Raw genomic sequence first — 26,107 nt, forward strand, 5'->3', positions numbered from 1 at the left:
AGACGATGAGACCACAAGGACGTCCGGCCCGTGGTTCTGGTGTATCGGGAGATCGCAGCAAGATGAATCTTGATGGACGCGTGTGCCAGACCAGCTTTGGCCAGCGTCAGCAGGTACGGCAGCACTTGGGGAGCCGTAATCCGTAGAGGGTTAATCTTCTGTGCGTGGCACCAGACAGAGAACCTCTTCCATTTGTGTCCGTAGCATTTAAGAGTCGAGGACGCCCTGGCCTTTGCAAGAACCTCTCTGCAATCGGCCGGTATGTCGTATCCTCCAAACTCTAGCGCTGCAGGAGCCAGGCCTGCAAGTTCAGCGACTTCGGGTCGTGGTGGAGGATGGCGCCTCCTTCCCTGGAGAGTAGATCCGCGTCCGCCGGCAGCTTGATTGGCGGGGACGCCGACAAGTCCAGAAGGTCCGGGAACCATATCTGCCTCGGCCACGCAGGTGCGACGAGGATCATCCTGCACCGTGACCTCTTGAGCTGGTTGACGAGCCGGATTAGCAGAGGCAAGGGAGGGAACGCGTAGAGGAACAGGCCCTCCCAGGGGAACGAGAAAGCATCGCCCATGCTCCTCGTCTGGGGAAACCTGCTGGCGAACCTCCGGCACTTGGTGTTCGTCGCCGTCGCGAACAGGTCGATCTGGGGTGTGCCCCACCGTCGGAAGAGGCGATCCACCAGATCCTGCCGTAGTTCCCACTCGTGGCACGAGCGCAGCTCCCTGCTGAGTGAGTCGGCGATGGTGTTTTTTATCCCTGCCAGATGAAACGGCACCAGAAGAATCCCTTGGGCGACGGCCCAATGCCACAGGTCCTGCGCCTCCTTGGACAGCGCTGGGGACCTGGTTCCGCCCTGTTTCCTGATGTAAAACATGGTGGTGGTGTTGTCGGTGAAGATCCTCACCACCTTGCCCTTGAGGGACGGAAGGAAGGACCTGAGGGCCCAAAACACTGCACGGAGCTCCAGGACGTTGATATGCAGGGACTTCTCCGTCGGGAGCCAGAGTCCCCTTGCGTGCAGATTTTCGGTGTGCGCTCCCCACCCTTCTAGGGAGGCATCCGTGGTCACAGTCACCTGGTGGGCTGGGGTCTGGAAGTCCATGCCCGCCGTCAGATGCGCGCGGGTGCCCCACCACCGTATCGCTCGTCGGAAACTCTCGTCGAGCTTGATCCTTTCCTCGAAGCTGCCCGTCGTCTGGATCCAGCGCGCATCCAGGAACTCTTGCAACGGGCGCATCCGGAGCCTGCACCTGGGAATGAGGTAGATGCAGGAAGACATCATCCCGAGGAGGGACTTGATGGACCTCACCTTGGCCGCGTCGGCCACCAACATCCGTTGCACCTTGCCCAAGATGGTCCTGGTCCTCTCCTCCGACGGGGAGGCCAGAAGGGACACTGTGTCGAGCCTCGCTCCCAGAAACAGTGCGACTTGCGCGGGCACCAGGTGGGATTTGGCGTAGTTCACGGAGAATCCCAGGTCCGTGAGGAGTTGGACGGTCCTTGCCGTGTGGACCACGGCGAGCTCCCTCGTCTTGGCGCGGATGAGCCAGTCGTCCAGGTAGGGGTAGACGTGAATCCCCTCGCGGCGCAGCTGCGCCGCCACCGGTGCGAGGCACTTGGTGAAAACCCTGGGTGCCGACCGCAGTCCGAAGGGAAGGGCTTTGAACTGGTAATGACGCCCTTGGACCACGAATCTGAGGAATTTTCGGTGCCCCTTTAGGATGGGAATGTGGAAGTAGGCATCCTCCAAATCCAACGACGATAGGAAGTCTCCTTCCTCCAGCTGACCCAGGACGTGCTGGAGGGTGACCATCCGGAACTTCTGCGCCTTGATGAACTTGTTCAGGCGTCGCAGGTCCAGGATGGGGCGCCATCCTCCCGTCTTCTTCTTCACGAGGAAGTAACGCGAGTAGACTCCGGAGCCCCGAAGCCTCTTTGGGACGAGTTCGATGGCGCCCTTTCTGAGCATCGCCTTTACCTCCAGGAGAAGTTGAGGGACGTGAAGTTCTTTCCTGGCCACGGGGGGGACGCGCGGGCACCTTCTTTGAAACTCGAGCGCGTGGCCCCGGGCCAGGGCGTCCAGCACCCAACGGTCGGTGGAGATGGACTCCCACACGCTGACGAAGCCCGCCAGCCGGCCTCCCACCGGGGTGCTTCGGTGGGGGCCCGACCCCACGGCCGGTTCAATCCTGCTTGGACGCGGCCTTGCCGCCTTGGCCTCCTTGGCGACGACGGCGGGGTCCGCCAGACTTGCCTCGTCCTCTGTAGGCCTCTTGCGACGACGAGCGGGCCGCTTGACGGTAGGAAGCGAAACCGCCGCCGGAACCTTTGGAGGCGCCCTTGCCTCCGCCGCTCCGAAAGGGCGTCCGCCGTTGCTGCAGTACTCCAAGGGCCCGGGCCGTCTCAGTATCCGCCTTGATGGCCTGAAGGGAGTCGTCCACTGTCTTCCCAAACAGGTTGTTCCCGTCGAAGGGCATGTCCAGGACCCTGGTCTGGACGTCCTGCCGAAAGTCCGTAGCCTTGAGCCATCCGCGACGTCGAAGGCAAACGCCGTTGCCCATCTGGCGGAACCCAGTGTCGGCGATGTCCGTCGCCACGGTGATGGCGTGGTCCGAGGCCACCTCACCTTCCTGCAGGATCTCAAGGGCCTCCGCCCTCTTGTCGTCCGGCAGAAAATCCAGCAGGGGAGCTATCTTGAACCAGAGTTCCCTGTCGTAGCGGGCCACGATAGCCAAGGCGTTGGCCGCTTTAATCGTCGTCGCCGCCGACGAGATGACTTTGCGTCCCATGGTATCCAATTTCTTTCCCTCGCCGTCCGGCGGGGAAGTCGACGTGGAGGCCGCACCCCCCCCCGCTTTCTTCCTGGCTGCCGCGGAGACGACGGAGTCCGGGGTAGGCTGCGCCCGGAGGCATAGGGGGGCCGAGTCCGGGACCCGGTACTTTTTCTCGTACCGGTCTCTTCTCGCTGGCGTCGTGGAAGGGTTCTTGAGGAGGGAAAGGCCCTCATCCCAAATGTCGTCCAACAGAGGCACTGCGAGGACCGTCTTCCTCTTGGTCTCGCGCCGTTGGTAAAGGAAGCCTTCCTTTTTCTTCTCCTCAGGGCAGAGTTGGAAAAGCTCGGATGCCCTGGCGATCATTGAGTGGAACGATCCAATCTCGTCGGGCGGAGAAGCCCTGGTGGGAGGCGACGACGGAAAATCCTCGTCGTATGCCTCGTCGTCCGTACCCGTCGCCGCCGTGTCAGTCCCCGTATCATCCCCTCGGGTGGACGGGGAGGAGGGCTGGACGGGGCGCGACGGTTGAAAAGGAGGCGGTGGATGAATCCTTCTTTTCTTGGTAGGGGGAACACCAGAAGGTCCCGGTTCTGGATCCCCCGACGGGAGAGGTTCCTCCGTCGGTAACGGTAGTCTCGTCCTTATCTCGGAGCATAAGGACTGTATAGCCAACAAAATGGCCGCTGAGTTGTCTTGCGGCGCTGGCAGAGGGGAATCCGACGGGCGAGCAGGGGCCCCGTCGGTATCCTCGACGATGTCGTCGTCACCTGCGTCGGGGCCCATTCCGACGGGCTGGTCTTGTTCCACGCCTAGGCCGTGGCTTAAGACCTCGATCAGTTCCTCTTCTGAGGTTGAGGCCGAATCTACGACGACGCCCTGCCCCCCCTTCTTCCCCACGGAGGGTTTCACGGGGGTCCTATCGATGGGCACGAAAGAAGACTCCCTCCGAGGAGGCAGGGAGATTCTGGGCCCCGAGGCCGCCACCACTGGTGCAGCCTCCACAGGCTGGGCCAGGGCCGCCGCGACCGTTTCGATAGAGGGCTTGGTCGAATGGATCAAGGCCTTCACCACCTTAGGTGCGCTCACCGCCTTATCCTTGAGGGAGGGGGCACTGCCACGCTCCTCCTCTGCCTTAGAGCTCGACCGGGATCTCTCCAGGAGCTTCGCCGGGTGCTCGGCCTTCCTCTTACCCGACCCAGAGCGTTGGCTCGTGGTTGATGGTGCCGGGGAGGGTGCGCCCTGCCTGGCGCCCGTAGAGCCCGACCGTTCGGCGCTCCCGGTGCCAGCGGACTCGCGGTGCTTGGCCTTATGTTGGGCCCCCGTCGCCGGGGCGCCCTCAAAGGTCTTAGAAGACCGCTCAGATTTCTTCTTCTTCTCGCCAGACGGGCTCTTACCCTCCAGCCAGCTGGCGAGACGTTGATGGCGGTCCTTCATGGTCCGTTCCGACATGTTGCCGCAAAACGCACAGTCCTTCTCCACGTGCGTCTTGTCCCCATGAAGGCAGTAAAGGCAGAAAGAGTGTTCGTCCTCCTTGAAGACGTTCTGCAGCTGGCATCCAGGGCAGGCCCTGAACAGCTTTCCGGGCGTCGAGCTTCCCTTCTCCTGGGCCATCTCCGAGACCGGGCCTGAGAAGCTTCTGGAGTCCTCCGAAGCGTAGCTCGACGAAATCTTCACCCTTGAGGGGCACAGATGAATCCGACACGGGTCCCCGTTGATCGGATGTAGTATCGGTGGAGCTTGAGGCTCTTTTGACCGAAAGAATCGAAGTTTTTGTGAAAAAGCGCGAAAAAATAGCACTAACGCTCGAGAGCAATAGCACGAGGATCCCAACACATGAACGTGCGGTAAAAATCTGAAGATGGCTGCCAGAGGCGGTGCTTAGGTAGAGGGCAGTCATTGGCTGTGGTCAGTATGACGCAGAGACCAGTGATTGGTTATTACTACGAAAGACAGATCAGAAACGAAACTGATACTGGTTTTTTCTTTACCGAGGATTCCCAGCCTGACGACGGGGAATATTCATGAGCATGTGAATCCATGCCAGACCCCATGCTGGAGAACTGTCTATATCAAACCCATCCTCAAAAAACCGCCACTACACCCACTCCTCTCCAAGAACTACCGGCCAATCTCCAAAGCACGCTTCATGGCCAGACTCATGGACCGCACAGCATAAAAGCAGCTTGGCCTAGTCACCGAAGCCAACAACCTCCTAGACCCTGTGCGATCGGGCTTCAGGCCGCTCAGAGGAATAGAATCCTCCCTAGTCTTCATCTATGACGACTTAAAAAGAACAGCTGATGCGGAAGGCTGCGCTGTACTAGTCCTCCTTGACCTCTCCGCAGCTTTAGATACCATTATCACACTATCCTACTAGACAGGCTACAAACACTAGCAATCAAAAACACGACCTGTGAGAAAACGGGTCCCACAAAGAGCATCCCCATCTCCCCTAATCTTCAGCCTCCTACCTAAAACCCCTTCCCGCAGTCATCCGCTCCCACAATGTTACTTGCTACAACTACGCAGACGACACCCGGATCATTCTTAAAATGCCAAAATCTCCAGGCTCCAACAGTCCAGACCTGTTATCATGCCTCTCGGATATTGACCACTGACGACCAACCACCTCATCATCAACCCTGGGAAAAAATCCTAGTCTAGGGGAAAGCATCACTTTTCTGTGGCCGCCATCCATAGGACATGCACCAGCAACTCCAAAGTGGGTAAAAAAAAAAAAAAAACTCAGATGCACATTGGACACAGACTTATCCCTCGCCCAACACACCACCTACGTATCTAAAACCTGCTTCTTCCATCTATGGATTCTCGGGCATATTTTCCGTTACCTCACATATCCTCACCGCGTCACGGCTATCAACGCCATCATCATGACCCACTTACACTACGCAAACTGCCTCTACCTAGGCGGACCAGCGTTTCAACTAAGGAACATACTGCAGCACGCCTGCTCATTGACCTAACTCTGAGAGAACACAGCCTTACACTAAAAGTCCTCCAATTACTCACAATTAGTCGACGCACTACCTCCTAAAGCCATGTGCATCACCCACCGGCGATCCACAACACTGGTCCGGAATTCCTTTAAGACAAAATCCTGCGCTACAAGCCAACAAGGAGTCTCGGTACTCGCACAGCATATCACCTAGTGGTCCCACTTCACAACTCCTCCAGGCTGGGTGGATCCTCGTTCTCATTCAAGCGATGATCTGGAAATCCCTACCCCTACACATTCGAAATACTGAATCACCTGAAATTCAGAAAGGTCCTCAAAACCTGGCTTTTCTCAACATCCTCTTGAACCCCTTACCCCCCTCTCCTAAACTATATAGCTGAACCCAAACACATTAACATTCCTACCCACCAATTAAAGCACGGATGCCGGCAGCGTTCGCAGTGGCTCACCGGGACAAACTATCGCCCACACATGCATAACACCCCTACCCATCAATAATGCAGGGAAGCCGTCGGCATTCGCAGAGGCACCGCAATAAACCTTACTCCTCCGAAGAAAAATACCTTTCGCAAAGGCACTCCACTACAAATTTTTCGCCCTCACAGTTGTCCTTCCTCTTCCCCCCATCATCCTCATTCCCCCATGCCCTCCCCCTCCGGGACTCGCCGTCGCTGCTTAGACTTTTCGCTCCATAGATACCATGAAAAACGAAACCAAGCTGTCCACATTGGACAAAGGAAAAGAACGCTGCAGCTGAAATACATTAAAACATATGCTATACCGTACACCACGTCTGTGGACACAGGCACGGCCATCCATCCATGCACCATAGAATGCAGCGATGGCTATGCCATTCCTGTACAGCGACTACCAACGAAAATAAAAATCGGTGTAGCTCAATACACATCGATTCTTCAGCAATAGCACTCTATCTTAAACCACCAGCAGCGCCCACCTAAGCCTCCAGATAAGGTGGGTACAAGGCTTTTTTCCGCATGAAAATCTTGCAAATACAATTTTCCTGGGTACATTTACACACAGGTTTAGAGCAGAGGGCAGTGTAAAAGTCAGGTTACTTAATAAAAATCAAAAGAAGCCTCCTAGTTTCTATCTACATGGATGTAATTGCAAGCCACCTCTGAAACAGAATGTATTTCTCTGAAGCCTTTCAAAAAAAGAAACTGCAAAATGTGATGAAAGGAATGGTTTCTTTCCATTCAACTTTAGAAGCACTGTGCATAATTTCCTAGAATTTTAGTATTGTATAATTAATAAGATTTAAAACTAAGTTGCAGTTGAGAATTAATATTTTGGAACAAATTGTTTTTTTTTTCAGTGAAAGCAAACCAGTATTGCACAATTGTATTTTTCAGAATTCTGGTGCTGTGTGCATAATCGTGCAGAGGCAGATCATTTTTACACTGATAATTTAATTTACACTCTAATTGTAAGTGTGTGAAATGATGACCATGCACAGTCTAGATTACATCCATTCAACCTTGCAGTCAATGGGGTACATTACTATAAATGGTCAGTGGCAGCAGAGTCTTTGCTCAAGGGTGAGTGATTGTCATTACACCAATCACCGGTGTTCTAGCCTCTCAAATCTTCGACTACAATTAAAACATCCAAAACTTGACTCTCCAGGAAGCTCAAGCGCTGTTCAAAAACAAATTGAAGTTACATTTGTAATTGAAATAGAAACTCAGCACAACCTGTCCATGTGATAATCCAGATAGGTATTTAACTTCATGTTTGCAATCTGTGCATGATCTGTAGGTTGCAGGCTCGAATCCCGGCAAGTCCAACTCAGCCTTTCATCCTTTCGAGGTAGATAAACGAGTACCGACTTTGGTTTGCTGATAATTGTGATAAATATGTTCTATGTACAGCACTTGGTCAAATGGTTATTCATATAGTCCTTTTGGCCATTAGATTAGATGTAGAATTTAGCATGGAGTCATTGCCTCTCTGCACTGTTGTATCAGAACCTTGGTATAGCATTAGGTAGTAATGGCTCCAGAAAATGAGGACTCATTAAACATCAAATGATAATTCTGCTATCGAACCTCAAATCACCCAATATAATTAATGTTTGCTTTACTATGTAATTGGCTAGGTTTTTGTGATTTCAACATTTAAATATATACAGAAGAGATCAAATGGCCAGACCTTAGAGTACACCTTTCATTATTTTTCTGTCACAATGCAGAAAGCTGCCGTACGGTAATGATTTCCATACAGTTTGTGCATGCGTCGGCTGGATGTCGCATACATTTTACTCTCTTGCAAAGGAAAAAAGTAATTTTTACTCTCTTAAAATGACATTTACTCTCAAAGTTTAAAAACAGAGTAAAATACTCCCACCTCAAAATCTTATCTGGAGCACTGCGCCGACCCACGTGCCTGACCTTTTGGGCTGCTTATTGGAGCCTAGCCAGCCACCGAAGTCCTAAGCTGGCAAAAATGCTCACAAGCATCTCTTAATCTAAACTCTTAGAACCTCCAACCCATTGACTGTGGTCACCTTGGGCGTTCCAATCACAAAGCACATTGCGGCCAATACAAATGGGGACAGAGTGCTATATAAATAACTAATGCAATACAAAAAACTATCGAAGAGTGTTTCTTGTGAGAAGACCCTTTCTAAATATTTTACACTTTACCATCATTGTCATGATCTCCGGAGGTGTGGTGATCTGCCTAATTACTTTATCAAATACACATTATTTTCTGACTCCCTTGTTTGTTTTCTGTCCCTAGGAGGCAGAGTGTAAAAGGGAAATGTTAGATGTGAAATACCTTGCTGACACGAAAATGGCTGATTCCAAGAGAGCATTTGAATTGCAGAAAGCCGCATTCAGCCAGGAAGTGAACACTAAGGTAAGGTCCTATGGGTTGCTCAGAGCTCACTGTCTGCTTTTAAAGACTTGGCAGAGGTGTATTGATCAAGTGAGTGAAGTACAAGTTGATATTTTGTTAATATAGAGGTGAACTCCTTTCAGTAGATGGGTTATTACATCAGTACACAAAGAATGGAGCAGCTGTTATGGGAAGCCTCTTTGCGACTGAGCAGCACTGTCAGCGCAAAATAATGCAGCTTGTAAGTAATGTGTTGTGGGTGTAATGTTAGAGGGGGGCCAGGGTGTTTGCCGCCCCCAACTTTCGTGGCACACCATTTTGTCCCCCTTATTTGGCAGGGGCCCCCTTCCTTTCGATGTCATGTTCAAACATTTTCAGCAAAGTTGCTTCACTGCTTTGTGAATAAAACTTGTGATTGTCTTCTTGCTGTTTGGGTACAAAGTCAGTTCATGTCACACTGCTTACCATCAGAAGATGATCTCTAACATGCTAAACTATCCAATTGCTTAACATGGTGCAGTTAAGTGTTGGTAAAATACGTAAAAGGAGCCATTTAGAACAGCGCTTGAGCTTTCACGTTTTTAACCCTAGTAAATGCAGTTGTCATCGCATTTGTTTTATTATAAGGTCAAGCCATTTGGTGCCCTTAAGGAATTGTTTTCGTTGCTGTAAAGTGGTTCTTTTTTTCTTTCTTTAATTTAATAAAATGTAACCTGTCCGTGGTGGCAGTCTACATTTTTCTTCTCAATATTGAGGTCGTTGCCCATTTTGGACTTATTTTTAGCACAGTTTATTTAATTTAGTTGCATATCATTTCTTTTCTTGGGTTTTGCTGCAGTGATTTTGCAGTGTGAATCAGTTATAGGTTCACATTCTTTGCTTTGTCCAGTGGTTTTATCTGCAATTGTAAAACATTGAAGAAATAGTGGCTGTTGGCTTATGGCTATGTGTATGTATTTGTTTTTCTTATAAAGCAAAAAGCTAGCTAGCAAACAATGCCATTATTGCACAAAGGGAGGGCTACAGAGAAAAGGGAGCGCCATGGATTTGGAGGGAGTAACAGGCAGGAAATGGGAGAGGGGATGTGGGGGGAGGATAAGGTGCTATTGGGGTTCTGCAGAGCAAAAAGGTGTTTCTTGAATTGCAGTGGCTTCAGTTTATTTCTGAGTGTAGGAAAGATGAGGTCAAGCTGATGTGTATTTGTATGTTGTTCCCAAGTATCCAGGTGTATAGCAAGGGATGGTCTTTTTGCTTTGGTGGTTTATTACATGCATCTTTTTGAGTCAAGTCTGGCAGTTTTGTGCTTTCCGGTGGTGCAAAGGCCTCCATACAGCAATACAGGATGGACTTTATTGCCTTGCATGTGATGCTGGGTGTCCTGAAGGTGGGGCAGGCTTGCAGTGGTGTAACCAGTGTGAGGTTGGAGTGAGGTGTTCTTTCTCCTTCAGACCTCTGATTAGATGACTGGCATGGTGTGTAACATTTAGTGAGGCTAAGCAGTAAGTGGGAACATCGGGTGAGGAGAGGGGTTCTCTGCTCAAGTGGGAAGTGGACAGGGCCTTGATGACTGTTCTAGTGTCTCTGACCGGCTTGAAGGGCTCCATTTTCCCCAAAAGGGGAGAGCTGGTAACGGGCAGTTTGTCTTCATTTGTGATGTTGGTTTTGAAGGAATGGTTGCTGTTGCGGATGTTAGCTAAGGTGAGAAGCCATCTAGTTGAATTTATTTCAGACAGTTCTGGATTTGAGCATGTTTGGTAGAGCCCCCAGAGGAGGATACATGTTGTGTTCATTAGATTCAATTGAGTTAAATGTTTGCTAACATTCCTGAATGAGTGAAAGGTTAAGGGTTGTCACTGACCTCAAGGTTGAGCTGCTGTCAGCATAGTGGTGGCTTATGGGGGCATGTTTGCAGTAAGACCTTAATATGAAATTAACCAGAAAACCACAAAGACCATGGCTTTGGCGCCATTGTCTGATTTTCTTTTGCCATCATTGATTTTGGTGCAGGAGTTGACGTTGCAGAAGCGTTTATTAAAAGCATGGAAGATAATGCAGAAGCACAACCAAAGACATTCCACTGTCTTAATTTCCTTTTATGGGAGCTCTGAGTTGTAAGAGACTATGGTATTTGGGAATTTAAAGGTTCCTCACAAACTTGAATGCCTCTTCACTCATGAACAAAAATTGCGTTGGTAATTCAGTGTACCCTTTGCTTGTCAATACATTGCAATGGGCATTCGAATGCAGTGCTTTGACAAAAGATTAGTAGTCTCAGAAATAAACGTTGAACCTAACATGACATGCAGTTGAGCTCAAGCACTGATTCTTTTAGACACCAAAGAGGGCGTCAAATTTGAGGACTTGCACAAACAATTTGACATGTTTGAGTCCACGTGGAGAAGGAGCCTTGGTCACATGTTGCTCCTAAACACAAAGAAGGGCAGTCTAAACTGAGATCTATGCAGAAAATGAAAGGGTGCTTATAGTGATGATTGTGTTTCTTACACACCGTAGATGTGTTCCTGTTGAGATTAATTTTTAGATTTGGACCATTGGATAGATTCTGATGAGCTCGCCCTGTTCTGGTGAACAGGAAATTACAGTATTGTCTAGCCAAGCTCTCTCGGGCTAAGGCAATAACGCTTTCGCTTGGGAGAGTGTGAGAGTGGTGAAGAACTGTTAAGTGCACACAGAGCTCTCTTAATGACACGAGTTAGGCAGAATACATAAAAATACAATTATTTATTTAGGCATTGGACAAGTTTTAGGAAATAATGTTTAGTGTAATACTTCCCTGCAGTTTTCAGTTTCTATTATATACACATTTACATTTGAGGTGCTTGGGCTACAGAGCACCAACACTACTTTTGAACACTGTTAAAAGGATCTTGGCAACAGTAGTGCAGCAAAGTAAGTGAATAAAGAACAAGTTCAAGAAGTGATATGCAAGGAAGAAAGAAGGTTAACGCACAATATACAGCCTTTTAAAGTGTAGTGCCTTATTTTCATAAGTCCTTACCTAGCCAGAAAAGTTGGGCCTTGATGCCCTTTCATCCACAGTCGCAATAAAACCCTTTTCAGGAGGATGGTCGTCTTTAAAGGTGTCTGAGCAAGTGTTGACAAGGCCAACAGACGGTTGTCTTTGCAACTGGAAGAACAATTGCAGTAAAGTGCTTGGGATACCTTCGCTCAATCCAACCCACTTAGGGGAATCCCAGAGGAGGATCCTTGATCAGGACTTCACGGTCTGAGTAGAATTTTATACCAGTCAGACACTATGGAGGTATGTTTACTCCTCCCGTGTACTCTGATTCACTCAGGCACCACTTTAGAAGCTCCTGAAATCAGTCTGCCGGCATGCTTCATGTTTTGGTCTCGTTGGAGAGGGTATAGGTGTCGCTGATGCAGAGGTCACTTTCAGTGGCATGAGCTAGGCCTTGCTAGTTAGTGGTTCCACACACACTGGTGAGACTGATCCTGGCACTAGATTGATCCTGGCACTGGACAGCAGAACGACCCTGGCTTGATGAAGAAAGGACTACCACTTTGTCGATGACTGACCCCAGGACACGACGCAGGTGAAGATCAGCGAGGACACTGTGAAGAAATGGCAGAGGTCGACACAAATGGTACAAATAAAGAAGCTGGCCCTACAAGTCCCTCTGATCATTCAAAAGAAAGGGCAATAACACTCAGCCCGTGTCCTTTGAGTTTAGTTAGGGATCATATGTGTGATACTATCTACCTTCAAACAAATACATGGTGATAGCACGGAGATAGGCAAAATGTATATAGTTCCCATGACCCTTGCCCATGGCCCTCACTGGCAAGTCAGCCTTCCAGTTAGGGCCAGGTCAAAGGCCTTAACACCTCATTCAAGACTCTCTTGGGCGCCAGGCTCATAACCATCATGAAGACCAACATTAGAATGGGACTATTTACTTAGGATTATTTAACTTGGGGGGGGGGGGGGGGTGGGTTGTGGGGGTCGAGGTGTTAAACCAACATGGAGGCACACAGAGTTCAGTTACAAGGAACTGAGCTATGCGGTCTAGTCTTTTGGGTGTGGCAGGCCTAGGACTATTTTACCTGGACTACTTTACCTGAGACTATTTAAACCGCACCCAAACAGCAGAACATGCTTTGCGTTATTCTGCTGTGGGCAGTGTAATGCTCACCGTGTCCAGTTCTTTGATGCCAGCTTACCTAAAACCAAGGACCTGCAGAGAGAGAAACACTACGAAACTTACCTGGAACAGTATCCTGTCTTCAATCCATCGCTGACTTCAGTTCCACTCACCTGAAGGTACAAACTCCATCATCCGGCACCGCATGCATCCTGGAATACCATAACCTGGAAAGAGGAGAAAGAAATACAGCATTAGTAAGCGTTTACTCACGTTTCCTCCTGAATGAAGAAAGCCACACAATTCTTACCTGGTTAGTCATCTCCTGGTCAGTATCATTGCTGGAACATTACGGCGCTCGGCGAGGAACATCGCAACCTGCAAGGAGAGAAAAGACAGATTAGCAATATAAAAGGCGAAGAAGAGCCGCGCATCGCGCAATACTCACCGGACAGCATCGTGCACACCGTGATTTCGCCTACCGGCCCATGCTCATCTTCAATCTGCATGACAACACCAAAATACCTTTCCATACCTAAAAGGAAAGGAGCAAGACATTATTATTCGAACTAAGAGGAATATAATAACTGCATATAAAGACTGTAAATCAGCAAGCCTACAGAGTCGCAGCAGGCATGGATTCCTACAGGGGCTTGCACCAGTGAAGTAAGTTGGTCGCTGCTCGCCTCCCCACATCTACGCGCCCCTGCCATGAGGAGCAGGATGGAGAATCCACCTTTTACAATATTAAGGTGAGGAGAGGGCCCAAGGGGGAGGAAGGAGTTGAGGCCAAAGGAGGTGGGAAAACAAAGACAATCTGGTATTGAATCCAGCTCTCCTATATTTTAGAGCCATCTTTAACCAGAGGCCCTTACCAAGGGACTGGGAGAGGGTTTGAGAGTGCAAATCATCACACCAGGGCTGGGTGGCGTCCCCGTGGATAGCAGGTGAGCGTAACAATAATCCCTTAGGTAAAACACCATTTATTGAATACATCAACCGGTAAGTAGAACCACCTACTTCCTCATATCAAAAGATCTTGTTAAAACCACCTTATATACAAAAACATTGTATTGAAATCCACCAGTCATCAAACAATAATACAGATTCCAATCTCAGGTTAGTAACAAAGACTCAACCTAACACAATGATGGTTATTACACCTATTTTACACTATGTGCCACATTAGCCCGACTTGCATAAGTTTCTGTCCTGTAATGCTGTTACTAGCTGGACATTCCTCAGGTGCAGAAGATTAATGAAAAATGTGTTCTTATAGGTGGTGGAGAAGAAATAATTCCCTCTGGTTGCTCCTTGTATAACACATCAGTGTCCCTGTATAGGTGGGTACACAATTAAAAACATAAATATGTGAGCTTCCATAGCCAATTATTAGACCTAGCTAACATCCTTCACACCACAAGGTATACAAGTATACTATTAATTGTGTGCCTGAACGTACCTGCATTGTTAATTCATCAGGCAGACAAAGCAACTCCAATTGTTGCATCGACGCTCAAACGTTAAGCTGACTCCCTCTCCATTCAGTGCCTGCAATACAAAATATCTTCTTACTAGATATTATGGTCTATATCAATTTGGCTAGAGTACACACTCTAGGACCTCCTACCATCTCCTTACCTTTCCCATCAGAGAATAGCAGGAATGAGAGAGGCTTTCAAGGAGATCTGTTCCTCAATCCCTCATTAACACACCTATGAGCCAGACGAGAAAACCAATAAGGGCGGAGCCCCATCTGTCAATGGCTACCTCCTAGATTTTAATAATCACTTCACCAACACAAGGAAACTCACTTACTTGCAAAAGGGGCTCATCACTTAGAATCCACGACTCTTTACAATCAGGGGTGGGAATCACTATTGCTTCCCTCAAGACGCTAGGGTGGACAGGCACAAATCAAACCTATATAAGTAAATGGGCGGTTCATTAGCCCCCTGGACCATATACAGTCCAGAAAACGTAGGGCTTTATGACCCATTCTAGAAGTCCAATCTTACCTTTCAATAAGGCACACTCCTCTCTACCATGCGACAAGTATATACATTGCGCCCAAAATATTGAAATAAGAGTAGTTCTCATACATTCTTTTCTAGGAACATCTCAATAGTCCTACATTAAACAGAAAATTAAATAAGTTAAGGACCACTCAGTGTCTAACACGGGGCCCTCCTGTGGCACTTCAAGCCATACCGTGTAGGGAAAATGTAGTATATTGCCCCCTCTAAAAGTTTGGACTTGGCTACAACCAACAAGGAGAAATGCTTGTTCCTCGCCGTTCAGCAAACCTCTAGCGGCCATTCCCGCCATCTTACAAGCCGTTGCGTGCTGCGGTAATGGCATCATCACGTTGCATGACAACCTTATACGTCGTGTGGGCGCTCGGAATGACGCCCTATGCAACTTCAATCAAAACCACCCTGAAATGTACTGCCTCACACATCAAAAAACCACCAAGTTCTGGAAAACAAACTCCCCATGGTAGTCAGTTCTAAGAGAGAAAGAGTGAGTCATCAATGGTTGCTGGAAATTACCAATGGTAAATCTATAGATCTATGCAACTGTCATTATTCGGAAAGCGTGGCTCCCGCAAAAGTAAATTTCATACTGCACCGGGATGCCCTCGCTAAAATGCATCTGAGGGGTGTCCAGCAAGTAAGCTGCAAAAATGTTGGAGTGGGAAGGACCCCCTAGAAATTCAATGATATATAGGTATAAATGTCCTTTCTCTGGCAATGTCCCTTAAGACCAGAGGCTATATGTAAAACATGTGTAATTACATAGTGATAGCACAACATGTAAACATGAAACAAACAACAATAGCACTTGATTCTGCCATAATTTCACCAAAGGACAGTTCAGTAACATGATCATGAAGTGAGTCGGATGTACCCCACAATAAGCAGGTATAATACGGTTTGCAAATTCATACAAGCTTCATAAATGAAAGACATCATATTCAAGACTCCACCCGGTGCTGTCATTGCACTAGTCATTCAGGATTTTCAAAATATGCCACATTAATACCGTAATCAGTGTAGCAAAATTTACCCCCCAAAATGCAGGTATGAACCTGTTAACAGATTGCAAGTCTATACATGCTGCATCAAAGGAATTGATGTGATCATCATGTTCGAAGTCCAAGTACTATTGTTGCATTCGTACCATTACATAGGTTAACATCCTAGATGACATTGGACATTACCCCCATGTTGTGCATGCACAACATGAGATTAGGGGTTGTGCACATTAACAATGGTATACAATTTCAAAAACCCTGAAATGGGGTTGTTAGCATGTTATACTTTAAACACCGGGAATGTCTCCAACAGGGATGATTTAACACTAGCCTAACTGCACGTTCTGCCACTCAATATTCTCATTGAGCCCTACTAGATGGCTCTCGGTGAGAAATATAAGTTCTCCAGCATGGGGTCTGGCATGGATTCACATGCTCATGAATATTCCCCGTCGTCAGGCTGGGAATCCTCAGTAAAGAAAAAAAATCAGTATCAGTTTCGTTTCTGATCTCTTTCTTAGAAGTAACCAATCACTGGTCTCTGGGTCATACTGCCCCCAGCCAATGACTGCCCTCTCCCTAAGCCATGCCTCTAGCAGCCATCCTCAGATTTTTACCGCACGCTCAAGTGTTGGGAGCCTCGTGTTTAGCTCTCAAGCTTTTTTGCTGCGTTTTCGTGCTTTTTCAAAGAGATTTCTCATTTTTCAGTCATATAGGGCCTCAAGCTCCACCGTGTCTACATCCGATCAACGGGGACCCGTTTCGGATTTTCTACACCCCTCAAGGGTGAAGTTTTCATCGAGTTACGCTTCTTGGAGGAGTCCAGAAGTTTCTGCGGCCTACCCGGACATGGCCCAGGATAAAGGAAGCTCGACGCCCGGAAAGCTGTTGAGGGTTTGCCCTGGATGCCAGCTGCAGAATGTGTTCAAGGAGGACGAGCACTCGAAATGTCTCTGCTGCCTTCATGAGAACAAAACGCACGTGGAGAAGGACTGTGCGTTTTGCGGGAACATGTCGGAACGGACCATCAGGGACCCACACCTTCGTCTCTCCAACTGGCTGGAAGGAAAGAGCCTGTCAGGTGAGAAGTCTGAGCGGTCTTCTAAATCCTGTGAGGGTGCCCCGGCAACGGGGGCCCAACAGAAGGCAAAGTGTGCGAGTCCACGGCACCGGGAGCGCCGAATGGTCGGGCTCCTCGGCTGCCAGGCAGGGCGCCTCCTCTCCAGCGCCATCAACCACGAGCCAAAGCTCTGGCTCAGGGAAGAGGAAGGCTGAGAACCCGGCAAAGCTTCTGGAGAGGCCCCGGTCGATCTCCAAGGATCCATCTGAGGGGGACCGAGGCGGTGACCCTCACCCCAAGATGAAGGCCACAGGCCCGCAGAAGGTGAAGGCCTCGATTCACCCGGCCAAGGCCTCTATCGAGGAGGTTGCGGTGTCCCTGGTGCAGCCTGAGGAGGCAACACCAGTGGAGGCGACCTCGGGCCCAGAGTTTCCCTGCCACCGCGGAGGGAAGCCTCTTTCAGGCCCATCGAGAAGACCCCCGTGAAGACACCGGTGGAAAAAGAGGGGGGGGGGGCCGGTGGCCATTGTGGACACGGACACAGCCTCTGAGGAGGAACTGGTTGAAGTCTTGGAGGGCCTCTGCGAGGGCGTCGAAGAGGCCCGGTCCCATGGGAGGGATCCCAACGAAGGGGACGACGAGAGCGCCGGTGGCGCCGGCGAGGTTCCTAGTCAACCGCCACGCCTGTCGCTTCTGGAGCCGCAGGACAACTCGGTGGCCATTTTGTTGGCAATACAATCCTTATGTTCAGAGATCAGGACGAGATTGCCCCTACCACCGACTGAGGAGCCAGAGCCAGGCCCGTCGGGAAGTCCCCCAAACAAGAGAAGACGGACCCATCCAACACCGCCTTTTCAGCCCTTGCGGCCTGCTCAGCCTTTGCCCACGTCCCCCGTACCTGGGGATGACACGGGAACGGACACTGCCACGACAGGTATGGATGAAGATGATGATGGCGGCGACAATGGGACGGAGCTCCCATCGCCTCCAGCCCAGGCCTCCCCGCCCAACGAGATTGGGTCTTTCCACGCTATGATCGGCAGGGCATCTGAGCTTTTTCAGCTCTGCCCGGAAGAGAAGGAAGGTTTCCTTTACCAACGGCGCGAGGCCAAGAGGAAGACAGTCCTCGCCGTACCTCTGCTGGATGACATCTGGGACGAGGGTCTCACCCTTCTCAAGAACCAGTCTACGACGCCTGCCAAGAGGGATCGGTACGAGAAGAAGTACCGGGTCCCCGACGCGGCATCTTTGTGCCTTAGGGCGCAACCAACCCCTGACTCGGTCGTCTCAGCGGCGGCCAAGAAGAAAGCGGGGGGGCATCGGCCTCAAAGTCAACTTCCCCGCCAGACGGCGAAGGAAAGAAGCTGGATGCAATGGGACGATGAATTATCTCGTCGGCGGCAACAACTATTAAGGCGGCCAATGCCCTTGCGATCGTGGCCCGCTACGACAGGGAGTTATGGTACAAGATTGCCCCCCTATTGGACTTCCTACCGGACGACAAGAGGGCTGAGGCCCTGGAGATCTTGCAAGAAGGTGAGGTGGCGTCGGACCACGCCATAACGGTGGAAACGGACATTCCTGACACCAGTTTCAGCCAGCTAGGCAACAGCGTTTGCCTCAGACGAGGGTGGCTCAAGGTGACGGATTTCTGCCAGGACGTACAAGCCAAGGTTTTGGACAACAGTGGATGAGTCCCTCCAAGCTATCAAGGCGGACACGGAGACAGCTAAGGCCCTGGGAGTTCTCCAGCAACGAAGGCCGTCCTTTCAGAGTTCCGGAGGCAAGCAGGGTGCCTCCAAGGGATTCGGCGGTGGCTCCTCTACGTACCGCTAAGTGGGCCGCTCCTCGTCGCAGTAAGCCTATAGAGGATGGGCGGCCAGGCGTCCTCCAAGCAAGATTGAACCGACCGTGGTGTTGGGCCCCCACCGAAGCACCCCGGTGGGAGGCCGGCTGGCGAAGTTCGTCAGCATGTGGGAGTCCATCTCCGACCATTGGGTGCAGGAAGCCCTGGCCCAGGGGCACGCCCTCGAATTTCTAAAAGAGTGCCTCTGCATTCCTCCCGTGGCCAGGAAAGAAAACCACGTCCCTCAACTGCTGTTGGAGGTAAGGGCGTTGCTCAAGAAAGGTGCCATCAAGCTTGTCCCAAAGAGGCTCCGGGGCTCTTGAGTATACTCAAGGTACTTCCTTGTGAAAGACAGGAGGGTGCCGACCTATCCTAGACCTGCGATGACTGAACAAGTACATCAAGGCACAGAAGTTCCGGATGGTCACCCTCCAGCACGTGCTGGGACAGCTGGAGGAGGGGGATTTCCTGTCGTCGTTGGATTTGGAGGATGCATAATTTCACATTCCCATTCTAAAAGGACACCGGAAGTTCCTCGGGTTCGTGGTCCAAGGGCGGCACTACCAGTTCAAGGCCCTCCCGTTCGGATTGAAGTCGGCACCCAGGGTTTTCACCAAGTGCCTCGCTCCAGTGGCGGCGCGGCTGCGCCTGCAGGGGATCCATGTCTACCCCTACCTGGACGATTGGCTCATCCATGCAAGGACAAGGGAGCTCGCCGTAGAACACACAGCGAAGACCGTCCAGCTGCTCACGGACCTGGGGAAGTTGATGGAGAGCCCCAAGTCCCACCTGGTCCCCTCTCGTCACACTGTTTCAGGGAGCCAAGCTCGACACAGTGGCGTGTCTGGCCTCACCGTCGGAGGAAAGGACAAAGGCCATCCTTGGCAAGGTGCAGCGGAGTGAGGTCCAACAAATCCCTCCTCGGGATGCTGTCCTCTTGCATTTATCTCATGCGCCTGTGGAGGCTTCGGATGTGCCCTCTACAGGAGTTCCTCGACGCCCGCTGGATTCAAGCGACGGGCAGCTTCGAGGACAGAATCCCTCACAACGAGACCTTCCGACGAGCGATCTGGTGGTGGGGCACCCGCGCTCATCTAGCGGCGGGGACAGACTTTCAGACCCCGGCCTACCAGGCGACAGTGACGGATGCCTCCCTGGAGGGGTGGGGAGCGCACACCGGAGATCTTCACGCGAGAGGCCTTAGGCTCCCGGAGAAGTCGCTCCACATCAACATCCTGGAGCTCCGGGCAGTGTTCTGGGCCCTCAGGACTTTTCTCCCGCCCCTCAAGGGCAAGGTGGTGAGGATCTTCACCTGCAACACCACCACGATGTTCTACATCCGGAAGCAGGGCAGAACCAGATCCCCGGCGCTATCCAAGGAAACCCAGGACTTGTGGCATTGGGCCTTTGCTCAAGGGATGTTTCTGGTGCCATTTCATCTGGCAGGGATAAAAAACACCATCGCCGACTCACTCAGCAGAGAGCTGCGCTCGTGCCACAAGTATGAACTACACCAGGATCAAGTGGATCGACTCTTTCAGCGATGGGGCAAACCCCAGATCGACCTGTTCGCGACGGCGACGAACTCCAAGTGCCAGAGGTTCGCCAGCAGATTTCCCCAACCGAGGAGCATGGGCGATGCTTTCTCGTTCCCCCTGGGACGGTCTGTTCCTATATGCGTTTCCTCTGTTGCCGTTGCTGCTCCGACTCCTCAACCAGCTCGAGGTCCCGGTGCAGAATGATCCTCGTCGCACCGGCGTGGCCGAGACAGATCTGGTTCCCGGACCTTCTGGACTTCTCAGCGTCCCCACCAGTCAAGCTGTCGACGGACGCAGATCTTCTCTCCAGAGAAGGAGCGCAATTCTTCATCACAACCCGAAGTCGCTGAACTTGCAGGACTGGCTCCTGCAGCACTAGAGTTTGGAGGATACGATATCCCGGCCGACTGCAGAGGTTCTTGCGAAGGCCAGGGCGTCCTCAACTCTCAAGTGCTACGGACATAAGTGGAAGAGGTTCTCTATCTGGTGCCGTGCACAGAAGATTAACCCTTTGCGGATTACGACCCCTCAAGTATTGCCGTACCTTCAGTCGCTAGCCAAAGCTGGACTATCTCATGCTTCAATCAAGATACACCTGGCAGTGATTTCCCGATACAGCAGGACTGCAGGGCGGTCATCCCTGTGGTCTCATCGCCTGGTTAAAGAATTTATGAAGGGACTGTTTCGATCATTCCCGCCGGTGAAGGCGCCAGCCCCGGCGTGGGAGCTCAAAGTGGTGCTGACCAGGCTCATGGGTCCGCCATTCGAGCCATTGCATTCGGCCCCCGTTGAAGTTTCTGTTGTGGAAAACAGCGTTCCTGGTGGCCATCACCTCCGCACGACGCGTGGGAGAGATCCAGGCACTATCCTGCAAGCCCCCATACCTGACCTTTCACGATACGAGGGTAGTGCTGAGGACGCACCCCTCCTTCATGCCCAAGGTGCCGTCGGACTTCCATCTCAACGAGCCCTTGGTGTTATCAGTCTTTTTCCCCGTCGCCTCTCGGCCGGTGACAAAGGACTTCAAAGGACTTTGCACTCGCTGGATGTAGCTAGAGCGTTGAAGTTCTACGTGGACCGAACAAAGAGTTTTCGGAGGACATCACAGCTGTTTGTGAACTTTGGACCTGTGAACCAAGGGAGAGCTCTCTCGAAGGCTTCCATTTCCAGATGGCTCTCCTGCTGCATCATTCACTGTCATTGGTTGGCGAACCGACCGTTGCCTGGCCGTCCGAGAGCCCATTCGACCAGAGCGGTTGCTGCTACCACGGCGTTCTTGTCTGGTGTGCCCCTGCTGGACATCTGCAGGGCTGCTACGTGGAGGTCGACGCACACCTTCACGAGATTCTACTGCGTCGACCGGGATTCCAGGGAGGAGTCAAGGGTCGGCCAAGCAGTGCTGGGCAACCTGTTCGCTTAAGGTGAGCCTGGTGAGGAGGTAAGAAATGCTTAAAGTTGAGTTTTATGTAATGCTTAATGTTGAGTCTTGTCACCTCCCGTGGTTGTGCATGTGTGTACTGCTATGTATTCTTATATTCATGCGCATGTGAATCCATGCCAGACCCCATGCTCGAGAAGGAACAAGTTACTTACCTGTAACTGTTGTTCTCCAGCATGGGTCTGGCATGGATTCACATGCAAACCTTCCCTCCTACCCCACTGTGGCTCTTCACTTGGTCATACTGCCACTTTAGGTGCTACCAAATCTGAGGGTGGCTGCCAGAGGCGGGGTTTAGGGAAGAGGGCAGTATGACCCAGAGACCAGTGATTGGTTACTACTACGAAAGACCTATCCGAAAAGAAACTGATACATTTCTTTACTGAGGATTCCCGGCCTGACGGGGAATATTCATGAGCATGTGAATCCATGCCAGACCCATGCTGGAGAACAACAGTTACAGGTAAGTAACTTGTTCCTTTCTGTTCCAAATTAATGATTTTTTTGTTTATATGCACCTGGGATTTCCTACTTACTTTCTTCAAACTAACCCACTCAAATTCCATATGAGAGTGGCCCAATTCTCCTAATTGTTTGACTATGGGTGCTTTTTCAATCTTATTCTTCGGCAACTCCTTTGTTCAATCATACGAGTTTTACATTTCCTATTGGTCTTCCCAATGTAGATAAGAGGGCAAGCGCATTTTATCACGTAAATGTTATCGGTATTGCAATTGGTGTCCATTCTTGACTGAGACCCAAATCAATAGATGTCATATGACTGGTCTAGGAGCACATAGTACAGGTACCACACGGGTAGTGTCCAATTACTTGAGGCATACCCCACAAAGTGCTCTGAAGTACTCGCTGACTGTTCTTCGTTTGTATGTCATTCTTCATTACAATATTTCGAATGTTAGTACTCTTTTTGAAAGCTACCAAAGGTGGAGGGATACTCAACTTTTTTCCAGTTTGTGGCGATAATGCCCTTGACTTTGTGATGGGTCACTGAAGGTGTTCACAAACACTAAAGGAGTATCATAATTGTTACCATTAAAGTTTGTCACCTTTTCCTCAAACAGGGCTTCCTTATTTTTGTTAAAAGCCCGCTTAGCAGACTGTCTTGACAAATTTCACAGGGTACCCTCTGTTACTCAATTTTTCCATGAGTAAATGTGCTCCTTTCTCATAGTCCTGCTTAGTACTGCTATTGTGCTTTAAATGCAACAACTGTCCAAAAGGCAAATTGTCCCAAACATGTTTGGCATGATGGCTCCTGTAGTGCAGTAAAGCATTTTGATCTGTAATATTTCCATAGGGTCTTACCCAAAAATGGGCTTGTGATAGTGAGCTCCAGATAATTCTCATCTGAGGTGCTTATGCTAGCAGTACATTTTAAGTATCTGTTCTGACCAGTGAGCCACAAAAGGAAGTTCTTAGTGTCATCAATGGTCCCATGTCATACTACAAACACATCATCAACGTATCTCAGCCATCTTAAAAAAAATCTTTGTAGGAATTGATATCCGCATCCACCATGGTTTCTTCTTACATGTCTCCATACAAATTGGCAAGGGTGTGAGTCATAGCAGCCCCCATGGCTGTGCCTTCAACCTGTACATAATACTGTCCCATAAACTGAAAAAAGTTGTTAAGAAGAGCCATTTCGGCACACCATAGTATGAAGGCATTGCTCACTGGGTGCTGGTCATCCCTTTTTAGCAAGGTTTCTTCGACTACTTCTAGAGTCACTCGCTGAGGGATATTGGTGTACAAAGATTGTATATCCAAACATATTAACATGTCTTGTGTGTGACTGAAATACTATCCCTTCAATTTTCAAGCTAGCATATCTAGTATCCTGTATGTAACCTTTCATGTTCACGACAAAAGGTTGTAGATAAAAATCCACAAACTTGGAGAGTGGTTCCAGGAAACACTTTACTCCAGAAACAATGGGTCTACCCGGGGGTTTCTGAGTTTTTATGAATCTTGGGTAGTATATTGTACACAGGAGTTCTAGCCTTCTCTCTCACCAAGTATTCACCCTCTTGTTTTCTGATAAGATGTATGTCAACAGCCTTCAACTTTCTCTCTTATGATCTTTAGTAGATCTTTACTGGGATCTTGATGCATCTTCCGGTAACTGACCTCATCCGATTACAATCTTTCACATTCATCAATGTAATCCTGTTAAAGGATCACAATGGCACCCACTTTGTCAGCTTGCCTGATGACAATATTATCATTTTTTCCCAAATTGCGGAGGACCATTTTACTCAAATTAGAGTTCCTAGGGATGCCTTTCTTTTCAAGTTTCTCAATTTCTTGTATGTCTTTAGTTCCTGAAACCTGGGATTCAGGAGAATGAGACTGACGAGAAGGATTCCTCAAGCCACTACAATTGTGTGTTTGACTCATAGGCTGATCTTTGAAGAATTCCTTCAGGTGTGCTTTGCGCATAAAGGCATTGAACTCCGTTCTAAATTCAGACAGGTTGAGATGACAACATTCAGACCCCTTTTCAAGGTTTGTTCCTCCAGGGGTGTGAGACTGATCTTGGCCAAGTTAACTACCAACCCCTGTAGCTGTGTGTTTGCATCCAATCTCCTGTCCATTCCTGTCGACTGTTCCCTCTGCCTAAAAAAGGGGGCGCCTGGACCCATTGCGAGCTCCCTGATGGCCTCATGAGTTTCTACCACTTTGCATGTGATCATTTGTATTCCTACATCTCTGTCCTGGATCATTGGGATCTTCATTCTCTCCTGCTGTATCCCCTTCTTCACTTCTTCTGTCCTCCTGTTGAGGCTCCAAATATGTAATCCTTTGCAATATATGCAAAAGCCTTCTCATGTGTAAAAGATACCAAATCTTTCTTCATCCTTTTCACCCTCTCTGTGATTGTATCCAATGTGAAGGCCTGCATCTCTTTCATATGCGCCTCCAACTTTCTTTTAAAAGTTTCAACATCGAATTTCTTTTTTTTATTTCTTCTAACAGATTCAGGTTGATCATGATTTTTTTTACTCGTTTCTTTGGCTGTTTCTATAATTAAATCTAGCCAATAAGGGCCACATTTATTGGCTATGTAGCTCCATTTTAGTTTGAAATCAGTGGCTTCTAGAAACAGCCTTGGTTCATTGCGGACAATGAGTCCTTGGGGTAATGCCTGATTTTATTTTTTTTTTAGTTTTTTTTTTCCAGCGTTAGTTACGTTTTTGAGACAGTTCATCCCATTGATCATCTTTGGCTAGGTCACTTGGGTCTACATCCAGTCCTAGACCGGGAACAGAATTCAACAATTGTAGCACATAATCCTCATTAACCAACCAATTTCCAATGAGACACAGGCAGAGGACTAAGGAAAAGTTATAAAAGAGAGGTTTGCAAGTCCCTCTTCAGAGCTGCAACTGCTGAGGGGAGGGCCTCTTGTTTCACAAGTAGAGGGTCTGCAGAGTGCCATGTAAAATTCTGGATGGTGATCAATGCAGCGAGGTTGCCCTTAAGGAAGATGGTCAGCCCACAGGATATTTCAGGGACGCCTCTAAAGGCTTCCATGAGCATGATTCCCAAGCAGGGTGTCAGGACTGGTAGTTCCCACTGGTCCAGAGTTCAATCACTGATGAAGGCCTTTTGGAGATTAGCAAAGGAGGAGGGCTTTGCTGGACAGTTGAAGACCCCATGTTCATTGTCTACAACAATGATTTCTGGGACTTCAGTGAGATGCACCTCTTTGAAGGGTCTTGGCTCCAACAGCGATCAGACAAATACCTGCAAAAGTTAATCTTTTATCCAGGCTATGAGCTTGAGTTGCCTACCAATGGTAAGGATCTGGACCATTCAAACTGGTAGGGCTGTCCATTAATAGACTGCCTTCGGCCCCCACATCTGCCCAGCAACAGACGCACTTTGGCCTGGATGTGTACAGACACTGGACAGTCCAGTTCCCCACATCCTGCCATAAACGCACACTGCAGCTTTGCCTAGGAAAGGGATTACCATGTATGGTAAATCCAGCCCTGAGAGAACAGGAAAGCCAAAATACAAGATGCCCAAAGGGAAGGCAAAAATCTCATGGCACATCCATTTTTGGATATGCAGAAGTGCTTATTAGAATACAAAGAAATGCAGTCGAAAAATATCTGCTTCCACCATCCCTTCTTCGACTCATCATGCAAATAACAACTAAGTTAACAAAAACAAAGTTACAGAGCCACTGAGTAGCTCTATTCCATCTTGCTGTATGGTGTAGAGTGCAGTGTAAAACAATTTCATAATGGAAAACAGAGTTCTCACTGATTGGCATAGGGGCTGGTCAATTCCATCCAAAACAAATTCACTTTACAAGGCAACTGAAGTAAAAACGCTACACTTGCCACTAAAAGTCAGGACCGATGCAAAACAGCAGCAAGGGTCCAAAATGTCTAGTTAAAAAAGAAAATCTTTTCTAA

General features: G+C 49.4%; 1 protein-coding gene across 4 annotated transcripts in view; it reads left to right on the forward strand.

The window, feature by feature from the left end:
* Positions 1-26,107, forward strand: part of FLOT2 (flotillin 2) — a 566,437-nt gene that overhangs the window by 430,910 nt on the left and 109,420 nt on the right. For all 4 annotated transcript variants that reach the window (XM_069615307.1, XM_069615304.1, XM_069615303.1 and 1 more), the window contains one exon: positions 8,512-8,631. In XM_069615307.1, coding sequence (XP_069471408.1) covers positions 8,512-8,631 — 120 coding nt within the window. The remainder of the gene's footprint in view (positions 1-8,511; positions 8,632-26,107) is intronic.

This window comes from Ambystoma mexicanum, chromosome 9, assembly GCF_040938575.1.
Source record: "Ambystoma mexicanum isolate Mex_15411 chromosome 9, UKY_AmexF1_1, whole genome shotgun sequence".
In the NCBI taxonomy this organism is placed as follows: Eukaryota; Metazoa; Chordata; class Amphibia; order Caudata; family Ambystomatidae; genus Ambystoma; species Ambystoma mexicanum.